The 12826-nt window shown below is 47.8% G+C and overlaps 1 protein-coding gene across 1 annotated transcript in view; it reads left to right on the plus strand.

The window, feature by feature from the left end:
• RAPGEF6 (Rap guanine nucleotide exchange factor 6) overlaps positions 1-5008 on the plus strand; it is a 101863-nt gene extending 96855 nt beyond the window's left edge. The window contains exons 28-29 of the mRNA XM_085312769.1: positions 799-1110; positions 2701-5008. Coding sequence (XP_085168895.1) covers positions 799-1110; positions 2701-2726 — 338 coding nt within the window. The 3' untranslated portion in view covers positions 2727-5008. The remainder of the gene's footprint in view (positions 1-798; positions 1111-2700) is intronic.
• Positions 5009-12826: the final 7818 nt, after the last annotated feature.

Genomic DNA, 12826 nt, shown 5'->3' on the forward strand with positions numbered 1-12826 from the left:
TGATTAATTTTGTGGAATGGACATTGCAAATAAATACTATTGGTTGTATTTTTTTTATGACTGTATAAGGTGTAATGGAGCTTTCCAAGGCATGTGTTATTATGACTATTCATGTTTATTCCTCACTTGTAAACAGAAAACTCAAACTTTAGGTTGCCAGTCAAAAAATTTGAAAATATAGTATAAGCCATTGTTTAATATTAGAAAATGCAAAATAATGAATGCAGGCTCTATGTATAGTTTGACTCATCGGAGCAGTTTCATATGATAGTAATTTTTTTTTCCTATAGCACAGGTGAGCAGATGGTTTAATACCAACTGATGCAACAGTATCTCTGTTACGAGGGCTTTGCGCTAAGCCGCAGACCTCTTTTTTGGTTGGTGAAGTGGATGTTGTTGACACGCAAGTCCACAGACGGTTCTTACTGTCGGCCTGGGGCACGCTGTGCAAAATAGCTCTGGGCAAGTCGCCTCGTTTCCTCGGCGTCCGATGGGCAGGCTGCGAAGCGGAGCCGGGGCACCCGTGCGGCACCGGCGCCCGCGCGTGGGGCTGTGTCCGCCTCACTGGCGTTTTGCCTAACGAGTTCACTGGTTCTGTTGCTACTCTTGACTTCTCAATATAAGCGYGAAGCGTAAATGAAAGCATAAATATCTGCTCCTGACGTTATAACCAGTGTTTTCTGCATTTGCATTTTGTTATCAGTTTCTGTTTTGCCATTGTAACATTTCATGATTTTTTAACGTTTTGTTTTCTTTGTTTTCTTCTTTAACATTTCCATGGCTTATTTCTCGTGCCAGTGTACTGTGTCACCTCACCTAAGAAGGACGATAGGTATAGGGAGCCACCGCCCACCCCTCCGGGATACATGGGGATTTCTTTAGCGGACATAAAGGAAGGATCGCCCCATCACCCGCACCTCAAACCTCCAGACTATAGTGTGGCAGTGCAGAGGTCAAAGATGCTGCACGGTGACCTCTCTAGACTTTCATCAGCTTCTCTCGGTAGTGACCCGGTGGCCTGTATGTCCTCGAAGACGCCTCAGTGGCATGGTCGGCAGCCGTCCAGCCCCAAGCTAGCAGATGTGACTGACGCAGATAGTGAAGAGGATGGTACGTGCAACGTCTAACTCGGTAGWTGTTAAGTGAACTGCTGTGTGGCTCTGGTCTGTGCAGTGTTTCCTTCACTATGATGTGCTCGGGTTTCTCTTAGTCGCCCTGYGCGATTGAAGCTTTCTTTAAATATACGCGTATGTGTTCGTGTCTGTGTGTATGTGTGTGTGTACATATACACATACACACACGCCTGTGCACACATAGGTTAAAAAGAAGGCCTTCCATTTAGAAGAAGCGTGCTGACGCAAAACAGACTTTTATGTCCCAAAGTATAACCGAGACACTGAAGAGCATGCCGATGCTATTTTCCCATAAATTCTGTCCCCTTTGAGTGGCGATGACAACTTAAGAGACACTCTCAGGCTATAAACTACATGCCAGAAAACTCCAGTCTRTTTGGCTTGATTAATTCATGTCCCACAGTTTAAGGTGGTGTTGGGATAGTGACCTAAAACATTTTGTTGTTGTTGTTTTTAATAAATTTGGTGGGATTTTGTTCAACTCTTGATTCGCTTCAGGTCCCTGTTCTCACATACTAGCATGAAGCTGCAGTGTTCCTGAACGTGCTTTTGGAGCACGAATGTAAAAAGCATTGAACAAAGAGCAGTAAACTTCTGATCTTGTGAAAAATACCTTTAAAATTTGACATCTCAGCCTAACTTGACCTGACAGTGTCTCTTCCCATTAAGTTCTTCTTGACCTTGTTTGAAGCRACAGCCAGTGCTGCCCAGCACAGACTGTATCATGTGATCAAACTGCAAGCGATTTTTCTGGAAAAGATCGCTCTTACTGTGTGTCAGAACTATCTTCAGGCTTGGGGATTTGCCACTTAATTATCTGCTGATTTGCTTTAATACTTGTGCACTGATGTGATCTCTCCATACCGTTTGCTAGCGAACTGATTTTTTTAATAGAATATTGTGTCTGCTTGAATTTCAGTCTGGCTTAAAATGAACATGAATTTTGATTTAAAACAATTTCTGAATCAAAATGATCCTATTTTGGTCTCTGTAATACTTCAACAGTATTTAACATATATGTTAGTATTGCAGTTCAAACTTACCTGGTAAAACCTAAAATTACCCAGCATTCATTCAGTTATGATGATAAATGTTTCTGATGATAAGGAAGTAATTGCTTCAAACACTATAATCTAATTTTTTTCAAAATTGAATGTACCTTTAGGTATACCTTTCTTACTATTTTTGAARTGTCTGGTTAATTTTATCTGGAGTTCCTTTGCAAAGATCGCTGCATGTTGGAAAGTAATTTACTGGCTTTTCTTCTGAGTTGCTAGGTTTTGGGGTGTTGGGAGTTGCATGCTAAGTAGTATTTGGAGCGTGTAGGATTTTAGCTGTCTCTTTTGCAATGTATCTTTATTGTATAATAGCTCAGATGACCTGGGGAATTTTTTTAAATGGTTGTAATTAATATGTTGTGGTCAGTTAAGACGTTGGAACATCCAGTGAAGTAGTAGGCTTCACAAGGTCGCTGTAACCGAGTAGTGGGGCTCGGTGCTGTTCTGTGCAGGCAGTATTGAAGGTGGGTGRCTGATGGAGTAATTTAAAGTTTCTCCTTTTTTTGCAGAAGACGAACAAGTATCAGCAGTGTAACGATTGGGCTATCTGTGTAAACCACTTCGAACCCGCAGGGCGTGGGAAGAAGGACCACACGATTCTGTTAGCTAACGCTAACAACTTGCTGCTACTAACCTCAGATGTTGTGTTTGCCTCTGCCATGGACAAGATGCAACTGGCTGGCTCATACAGCTCTGCCTTGCTTCAGTCTGCCACAGCCGAAGAGAAGTATTTCTGCCCGTGAACTGGGCAACAGTTTTCAAAGCACGGACGGACCAGCTGGGTACTGAAACCAGTATCACGAGATGGACCAGTCTTCATGCTTTTGGGGGGGGTCTAGTCGTTGACACCACTTGAAGCTTGGAAGCTTTCTTCTGTATGATACCGTATAATCCTTTGGTAGTTTTCCATCATCATCATTTTCTACATTATAAATCTAAGAGTATTATTTTATGAACTTCAGAAAAATATCACAATGTCAGCAAAACTGAGGGACACTGCTGCAGTATCTAAAAGTAATTTATTAATTTAAAAATGTTTTGGGGAATTTCCTTTATTTTTTGTTGAGCGTGCTCTGGTTGGCTAATACGCATTTAATCGATGTGAGAGTAAGYTGGCTACATGTAAACCCTTGTGCTCTCAAAATAACCACAGARAACTAGGGGCCCATGCAATGGGACGTTGTCAGGTGCAGAAAGACTTGGAGTTTAGGGCGTTGGGGGGGTTGAATACTCAACCTTAAAGGAAGTAGTAGTCTGGTACAGCCTGTCCGCGCTGGGCGTGGARGCACTGCCGCCTGCTGGTCCTCTCTGCGAAGGACGAAGCCAAACCCTGCAGCCCTGCGCCTCCTCCTTGGAGATGTTCTGATTGCCAGCTGAGGAGGCTGCTGGCCTTCTCCTCCCGCCTGGAGTGATCCTTCGGGCTGTGGAAGCTGGAGCTCAGAGGGAGCTGCTGGGGAAGTCTGAAGCTTCCTCGGAAGAGCTTCAGCCAGATCTTCCCTGCAGAGTTCAGCGTGCAAAGCGTCTGGCTAGAAACCCAGACTAGGCGGTGTTGTGGGTTTTAAGATCATCCCATGCAATCTGGCCTTTTACCAGAGTTTACCCAGGATTTAGGTGCAAAGGTTACCTAAAATAAAATCATCACCTCCTTTGCACAGGAAAATTTACAAAACTGAATATTAAATGACACAATACTCATGTATCTATATAAAAAACTGTATGATTGAGTCCCCAGATCTGTTATGCTCATCTGGAGAATACAGATGGTCTCAAGGCATTTTAGTTTTTAATCTTAGGTTAAAATCCTGATGTTGCTCATGTCAATGAAAGTTTTGACTTCAAGTCAGTATTAACATGTGATAATGTAGTTTGATAGGGTCGGATAAATTGCTTATTTGATTTTACCTAGCCAACCAGAGTGCGTAGGGGTAAAACTGGAAATACCCGCATTTTCTTTCTTCTAGCACATGATGCCCCATTCTAGTGTTAAAATCAGACATGAATGTGTGAATATGTATTTAAACCTTTAATTGTAAATCTTTGTTGTGATGTTTACAGCCTAAGCTAGAAAGAAGATGTTTGTCATTTTTACAGTGCCTCAAAAATTATTTTTACATCCTAAGTTGTGAAGAGCTTTAAGGTTTTTTTTTCTTTTTTTTTTTTCTTTTTTTGTATGTGTATGTGGGGTGCAAGGTGAATGCAGCATTTTCTGCAAATGCTACAAGTACCAAAAACGACCCAAAGCCTTTGATGTGCTTTCCCCGTATCAGGTTGGGTGAATGCGCGTGACCACCCTGTGCTCGCGTTCATGACTCTGCCGGGTTCAATACCGCCCCGAAGCTGAACCTTACCCTGTATTGATTATTACTCTGAAGTCCTAAATCAGCCGTGAGCTGCAACCCTGACAAAGGGGGGCCTAATTCATAATTAATTAGTTGGCTGTGTTAATTTTTGGCACAAGCATCTGAGGAGTAGATGGTTTAAAAAAAAGAGCAATCATAGTAAAAAGGAGTGGAGGTTTTTCATTAAAAAATGCATTTTGCTTTCTTGAGGCCTTAATGAATATAACGAATTTGCACAGGCCTTAATGAGTAAAAATTAAGTGTCRAAACAGTGCAAGCAGAACAACTGTTTTCAACACATGCAATGTTGATATTACTGTTAAACTGGTATTTTGTGGGGTATAAATCAAAAGTTCTAGCAATCCCACTGTAAGCTGCTGCTTAACTTTTTGAAGTGCAGTGCACAAGCTTAATGATTCTTCAGAAAATCACGTGTTTTGTGCCGGGTAAATTAAATGATAACCTTTCCGTGACCTCAGATTTTGAATTGTAGTTTTTCAGCCTCTTGGACACGAGTAGAAGGGATAAAGGGTGGCTGTTAAAGTGACTTCCKTCTCCCCAGCGAGCCTCGGAGGGCTTTCCTCGCCGTCGCGCTGCRATCCCCGGGACCCCGGCCCCAGCGGCTGGCGGCCCGCGCGAGCCGCGTCTGCGGAAATTGCCCGTTTAAGCCCGATGTTTGCCCATCAGCAGCATCAGTCTGTTCTGCAGTACTTTTCAGGACACTGAAAAGTTTTTAAAGTGAGTGAAAGTCTTGCTAATCATATTTTCCTAATGTCCAATACAGCTGATGTAAATAAATCACGCGTAAACTATTGACAGACGCGCTCCTCCTCCTGCTTCTCCGCACTTGCACAGTGTGGCTTGCCTTTGCTTGTCCTGGCTGTGATATTTTTTTGTTTGTTTGTTTGTTTTTTAAATCAACCGATCACATTGATCGGGGCTGATAGCCAAATGTAGTGTGTCTGGTATGGGTTTGAAGAGACATTGTCCCTTTCTTCAGTAATTAAAAGGGAAGTCAGACTGTGGCTAGTACTGGTTATACACTGCTTCRTTGAAGTGATGTCTTCTGGATCACAGGTTTTTTTAATTAGTACCTGCGCTGGGTTCCCTCAATTCCTTTCCTCTTTCCTCGTCTGACTTGWGATGGACGATTAAGATGCCTGAAGTGATGCTCTTCCACTGCCGTGCCGGGATTTGCTGCTTTTCTCCTGTTCRTTTGCTCATGGCTTGTTGTAGGTGAAAGATTTGTTTCAACTATTTGTGATTTAAACATTAAGTATTTCCTCGTGCTATTTAAACCATGATCTTCAAGTAATTCGCGAAGAGACATTGCAGCTCTGTGAACTGAACTGGCCTCTGCAGTTGCCGAAAAGGGAAAATTAGATCAGTGAGTCTCCGCGGACTGGTTTCACCTCCCGTACGTACGATATAATGAAAAGGAAATTTCTGCAGATACTTGCAGTACGTTTTCTTTGAGATGTGTACGTGTAGGAAGGGAGGGGGATTTGCTAACGACTGGCACCGTGATGCTTTCCTTGGCTCGGCTGTTCTGCCCTTACTGGCGCGAGCGGTGCCGTAGTGGCCGGCAGCGGGAGGAAATACAAATTTGTTGTTTAAGTTTTTATAAAGCATCAGAATTATATATATATTTTTAAAGATATACTTACCACAGCCTTCCCCAAAACAGAAGAAGAAAGGGATGCTCTCTCTTCAGAAAAGCTTTACACATTATATTTTAGGGCGCTTGTATAGAGGGTGATCTGCCTGGGATTCCCATTGCAGCTTCTGCTTACGTTGTGCTTTTCATTGTTTTATCTTTATTTTTGATATCCCTGGAATGCAGTTTAGCTTGGTATTAATTAAATTTTAAATGTGTGAGCATATTGGCAAAACTGCACAGATGTAATGATATTCCAATAGCAATTGTACTGCACAAGTCAGTGATTGTAAAGTATTCTGTAACAAGCAATGTTTGTCTCCTATTTTTTGATACCTCTTACACTTATGTCTTTTAGAAAGACAGTGCCTCTGTATGCTTTTTGTATTTTTACTGAGTGATTGTAAATATTTGTTATATTTTTGGTTAAGAGAATGTTTAAAAGTACTGTTTATTATCCAATCTATTAATATGTTGGAATCAATAAACGATCTACGTACGTTAGCTGGTTCGGGCGGATCCTTCCCGGCGGCCGGCGGCAGCGGGCGCGAGAGGAGGCGGGAGGRCAGCGGCGCCCTGGGAAAGCCCCCTTGGGTCGCCTCTTCTCCCGGGGTCCCGCTTCGCCCCTCGGCGGCCGAGGCCCCGGGTCTGCTCGGGGAACGAGCCCCGCCATTTATTCCATAAAATCAAATCAAGAGGAGGCAGCTTTGCTAGCGGGCGAGTTTCATCTCGGGCTTTTCTCCTGCCCCCTTTTTCCCGCCCCCCTCTTCTCAGCTGAGCCGAGAGCCCCTCTGCTCCGGGCAGCATCCCGGGGCGTCCGCCTCGATGGGCGGCGAGCGGCTTCCACCGGCGCTCCTGCTCGTTCCTCCGCGTTCGTCAGAGCGGGAGAGCGATCACCAGTGTGACAATTTTGTAAGTCGATCTTGGCTGGGGAGAGACGAAGAAAGGTGATAACTGAATTTCAGATGTGGATCTAGCTGAATTTAACGCTCATGAGCAGCAATAAAAATGAAGGTTGTAACTGCACCTGCAATTTCAAACCTCACAACCTAATTTTATATGCTCAAACATCTGTTTTAGGATCACGGCTAAGTGTCAGGCAATTGGCTTTTCTTGTTGTTTCTTTTTTCTTTCCCCCCCCCCTTAGACCCATCGGGCGTTTCTGGGGCCGTGGCCCTTGCAGCGGCGGTAGGTGAACGCACCTGAAGATGCGGCCCCTAAACGAGGCCGTAGGTCCGACGTTCGTGTCTGGTCCCTGCCGYCGGCTGTCGGTCATGTGGCTGAAAGCGGTAAATGGGAGATTGGGAAGCGGTGGAGACGCTCGGCAGCTATTAAGAGTTTCTCTCCTATTCCTAGAGAAATAAGCTGTGGATCGAGAACGCAATCCTTTTATATTGCAATATCTTCTGTGAGCTTCAGGGAATTTGCCTGCCTTACGGACAGGATCTGCCGTAAGCTCCTTTTCCACTTAGACCGATGATATTTGCCATGCATCAGAGCAATATTTGATCCCTATCCGTGCTTTTTTCATCCCCCAGCAGATGCACTTCTTGCATTTATGTTTATGAAATTCAAATGAGCAGTGAGTCAAGCAAAAAGATCTGGTGGCCTAAAGTCTGTGCACAGCTTACACGGGAGTTGTTTGCTGCTCATTCCAGATGATGTGTTTGATTCGGTGTAATGCTGCCTCTCCTGAAGACTGCTTTTTCCAAAAAAATTTGACATATTCTAGCCAGAGAACAAATAGTGCAATATTTAAAATGACTAAGTTACTGCCGCAGCTTGGTTTTCCTTTCTGTCTTTTTGTATTTTAGTTTTTCTGGTTTCTGTTTTTTTTCATAAGCTAATGGCATTTTTGAAGTTTCGAGTCTGTGTGGGAATGAAATGCCTAGGGAGCAATTTAAATATCCCCTTTTCCAGCTGTTAGGAAACGAAGGTTAAGGGAGATGATCAGGCACTGGGTAGAGCTGGCAGATGACAGCYGTTACGGATAGGAAAAGCTGGGATCAGCTGTGATGGGTTTTAGCGTTGTAGCGGTAGTAAAAGCAGCGCGGTGTCGTTAGGGATTTATGGGACAACGCCGCCAAAGCCGGCTCCCTGTCCCAGCGGTGCTGGGCGAACGCTCCTGCTCGCTCCTAAAGCTGGAATAAGAGCCCAGGTGATTGCTAAGCGAGTTGTAATATCCCCAAGGTCGAAGGAAATTCCCCACGTGGGCTTGYGCGCGTGCAGACGGGAAGGAGATCGCACCCTGCAAGCAGCCGMCCTAACCCGAACGCCTAGAAAAGCAGCGGAGCCGGCGGCGAGGGGGCGGTCGGGGAGAGCCGGGGCGGGCGAGGAGGGCAGATCTCGCGAAGGCGCCGTGAGGCTGAGTTAGTGCAGGCTGGTTTCAGCGTGGCCGCAATAAATACGCGTTTGCGCCGTGTCTTTTTCTCCCGTGGGATGTGAACCGCTAGCTCGTGTCTGCAGAGCGCAGCCCGCGCAAGGGCGCTGCTGGATACCTGCTGGCTCCTGTCCTTACCTCGTTCTGTGCTCGTTACACCTCCAGGCATCTCCTCGTCTCCATAACGTGATGCACGTTTATCTGTTCGGACTCCCGCAGCCCTCGCCCGGGAGTCGCCCGCCCTTGAGCCCGGAGGCCCTCCTGGGTGGCCGCTCTCCACCGCCCTTGCCGACCCGCCGGGACGGGGCTTTGCCCGCTCCTGGAGCCGGAGGATGTTTGTGCAGCTCCGCAAGGTCTTGTCGTTTGTTCGGGTGCTCTGCGCGACGTCGGGCGCGCGTTGCCCGCAGCAGCGTTTGGTAGGCTGCCTGGTGCCCGTTCGGAGCCGGTAACTCAGGGTCCGGACTGTGGGACCTGCCTGGGGTTAATCCCGGCAATTTGCTGCAGATCCCCCAAAGCCGGTGCCTCGGTAAGGAGAAGCGAGGCGCTGGCGGATTTCGGGGGGGAAACGGCCGAACACGGCGGTGACGGGCGAACCCTCGGCTGCTGCWGGAGGCCGAAGCCCGCGGAGCCCCGGCCGGGCTGGCGGGTGGCTCCRCGGGAGCAGCCCCCGGCCGGCCTCCGCGCAGGAGGACCTCAACCACGAGTCGCGAGCGGGCACGAAGCGGTGGACGAGGGCGGCTGCTTTTTAAAGAAAGCAGTTCAGGGAGAGGTGACCCGGTCTGAAAAGAAGGGAAACGGCTGTTAGCATTCCTGTGATCCTCTGCCCCCTAAGKCCCTTTAATTAAAAATAAGTAAGAATTGGGGTTTTTTTTTTAGTTTTAGTATGAGAAGATCTGGTTCGACCTAGTCTCATTTTTCCGGAGTACTCCATGAGCGAAGTAGCAATTTCATGGCATGAAAAGGAAACATTTCTTTAAAAATTAAGAGGAAAATATTTTTAAACTCCCTTGCTGTTGTTAAAAACTTCCTCTCTGATAAACCCCTGTGAAGGCGCTGGGAGACTTTGCATGCTGGTAACCACTCACTGTGTCTGCCCTTTTGGTTTGCAGCTGGAATCTCGGTCAGTCAAGATCCCAGGGAAAAAAAGTTTCCTTTCTGCTCTTGCAATGCCTTTTAAAGTATTTGCACAAGTGCATGGTAAGACACGAGCCCCGGGGCAGCTGGGCACGCGGGGAGAACGAGGAGCAGAGCACGGGCCTCTAGGATGGAGGCTCCTTCCGGACTTGCAGAATCCGGGAGATATTGAGGCTTTAGGRAAACCAAGCTGGAGCAGCCCGAGAGATGGCACTATTCCACCGCTGCAGGTGCAGCCGGCTCCCGSCCGGGCCCCTTCGCCGCGGAGCCTCCCTCGCAAACATCCTTTTTCCAAAGCTTTGCACACAGCAAAGTACATTATTGTGAAGGCCAAATTGCTGCCAAATTAAGAAAAAGAAGCCTTCAGCTAAAAAATATATATCTATAAACTAATAACACATCATTCTGATGAAAAATAACACGGAGGGAAGGAGTTTTTCTCAATTATTAATGGCCAATGTTGGTTGTATCACGGTGCTCCGTCCAAGAAGCCTTGGTGGAGAGAGGCAGCTCCGGAGGGCGAATGGCCTTTCAACCAGCTTTTTAGAAATTTTATAAAAAAACGAGCTCCTACTGTATTAGAAACGTCGCTAGGAAGGAGGGGAGGTGGGGGTGCAGCAGCGGCGCCGCCGTCCCGTGGCGCGTCCCCTCTGCTCGGACGCAGATGGAGGGTTTGGGGTCGGAGCGTGATTTACACCCTCGCTCAGGAGTTACGGGGATCCGCCCGTTCCCTTCCCGCGGGAAAGGCGCTGGTGAAGCCCCTGGAGAGCCGGGCCCCTGCCCGTTCCCCGGCCGGAGGAGCCGGTTTTGAAGGAAGAAATTTGGGGAGTGTCCGTGTGGGATGAGGCCCCAGAAATCAGATCCAGGCACTTTGGCCTCCCTAATTGGATCCCTTTTGGAGGCTATTTTACAGCTGAGATGTTTCCGCTCTTTCAGACTGCCACGGATGAGAACATCGGATTTGCTGGTGGGTCGTTCCCAGCTCCGGAGCTGCCCCAACGTCGCCGTCAGCGGCCGGAGGGATGGGAAGCTGCAGTGACCGGGTGGCTGGGGACCTTCACCAGCAGCTGGATCGTGGAGGAGAAACCCCGCAGGGGTCTGGCGGTGCTGAGAGCATGGAAAAAAGCCAAGACAGGGAGAAAAATGATGCCCGAAGGAATGTGCTCCCGCTTCCTGGCGAACTCGCTCAGCCGAATGCAGCACGTTCGGTCTGGCAGCAGCTGCGCTGCAGCTTATGAAATGGGCTGAAAAGCTCACGAACAGTTGAGCAGCAGACGAAAGAGCCCAGCAAAGAAGGCTGGACRAGAACAAACTTTGTTTCTTAAAGARAATGCAAGAATAAAGGGCTAGARCTTTTCAGAGCAGCCTCATTAGAAACCTGGACAAATTAGTGATGTTATGGCTTATTRAATATGATTTTCCCAAGGATTTTCCTAAGCTCAACTTGTATTCTGAATGCAAGCGAGGAATTTCGTTATTTTGTGCTGATTTTGACTGGCAGCGCCCTGCCGATGCGCTCGAGCGGCAGGCGGCGGAGGGCTTCGGGCTTGTTGCTGCAACAGGCTCTTAACTGACACTGGTAATGAGACATTTAGTCCATAGTAAATATTTTCAGGTTTATCCCTCAAGTACATAATTCTGGGGAAAGACCTGGACAGAGCTGCCCCAAAGGCGGCCGGTMGCTGAAGCTGCCGGGGCTTTGCAGAAGCCACGTGCCCCAGCGGAGCCCCCTTCGGTGGGTAACTCTGCGGGTGCGCGGAGGAGCYGGGGCTGCTTCGAAGGCGGTGCGGGGCGAGCACAGTTGGACGGGAAGYGAAGCTGAGGTCCTGGGCCGTTTTAACTTGTTAAAGCTGCCTGCATGTCTGCGGAGGAAGGGAAATGGGTTCCCGTTCCTTGGTCTGGAGACTGAGCTGTTGCCTGGCCGCAGGGCTGAGCGCGGAGCATTAGCAGCGTACCCTGGGAGCTGAGGACCCATGCACACAGCAAACATCTTCAAGGCTTTCCGTTTTGCAACAACRGTGGCCTTTCCAGGCGTCCTTTGTAGAGAGGATAAAGCTCTGGTACTCTGTTGGATATCTGCCACTCTCATGTTTTTCAGCTTCGTCTCTGAGCCGTGGAGTTGAAGGACCAACTAATGATGCTGAACATCCAGGAACACAGAAGTCCTGAATGTCCCCCAAAGGTGTCATCAAAAGAAAGGTGAATTAGGTAATCTGAAGGGCACAGTGCAGTACTCGAATCGGCTGTGTCGGGGCAGCTGTGGGCAGCAGGAGCGATGCTGCTTCGCAACAGCACCAGGCCCCCAGGAGCCCTTGGGAGGGCCACAGAGATCCATCCCTGCCACTAGCAGCAAACTCGGCCTGAAACCTCCCAGCCAAAGAAGTCTTACGGGAAACTTGTGATACCAAAAGGGTGTTCAGCTCTTCAGCAAACAAGGCGGTGAACTGGTGGTGCTTCCGCACCCTAATAAATCTCCAGGGAGCTGATTCATTTGCAGAGCTTTGTGCACAGAAAAGGAAAGGAAGTAACTTAAAGCCAGTACCATAGTGCATGCCAGGGAATGAAGCGAGATGGATGTGCACAGCCCTACAGTCTTCTCCTGTTGCAATGCTTTGCTAGAAAATTATATTTTTGCTTTCTTAATCATGCTTATGTGTAACACAGGTCATTGGGGATCTGTCTAAATCTTACATCTGCAAGTCTTGGCTTTGGTTTGAATGTGTTCCTACCTTTTCTTGGTGAGTATGGATGTTGTAACTGTTTGTTTGGCTGAGCCACTGGGTGTACTGCGCACCACCAACCTCCAGATGGACAGCATAGTGGCACCAGCAGSTGATGTTAGGCACCAGAAAAGACACGGGTTACGCTGAGCTGGGCATTGAGGTCACCACCGGGCTGAAGACCATCGCAGAAGTGCTGCAAGGAGTGGGCTGCCAGGAGATGGAGAGGATGTGAACATGGTGAGCAGTTTGCTCTGTGTGGGGCAAGTGTGGGCCAGTGCTTAGCTGCCTTTACCAAYCTGCACCAGCTCCCCCAGCGCGGGCAAAGCCATCAGGCCCTCAGCCTCTAGGGAGACCTTCTGCCACCAGACTGCTAGCAGCTATAAAGCCCAGGTATACTCTTAA

The sequence above is a fragment of the Rhea americana genome, unplaced genomic scaffold, assembly GCF_003343005.1.
Source record: "Rhea americana isolate MKP2758 unplaced genomic scaffold, rheAme1 scaffold_37, whole genome shotgun sequence".
Classification (NCBI taxonomy): domain Eukaryota; kingdom Metazoa; phylum Chordata; class Aves; order Rheiformes; family Rheidae; genus Rhea; species Rhea americana.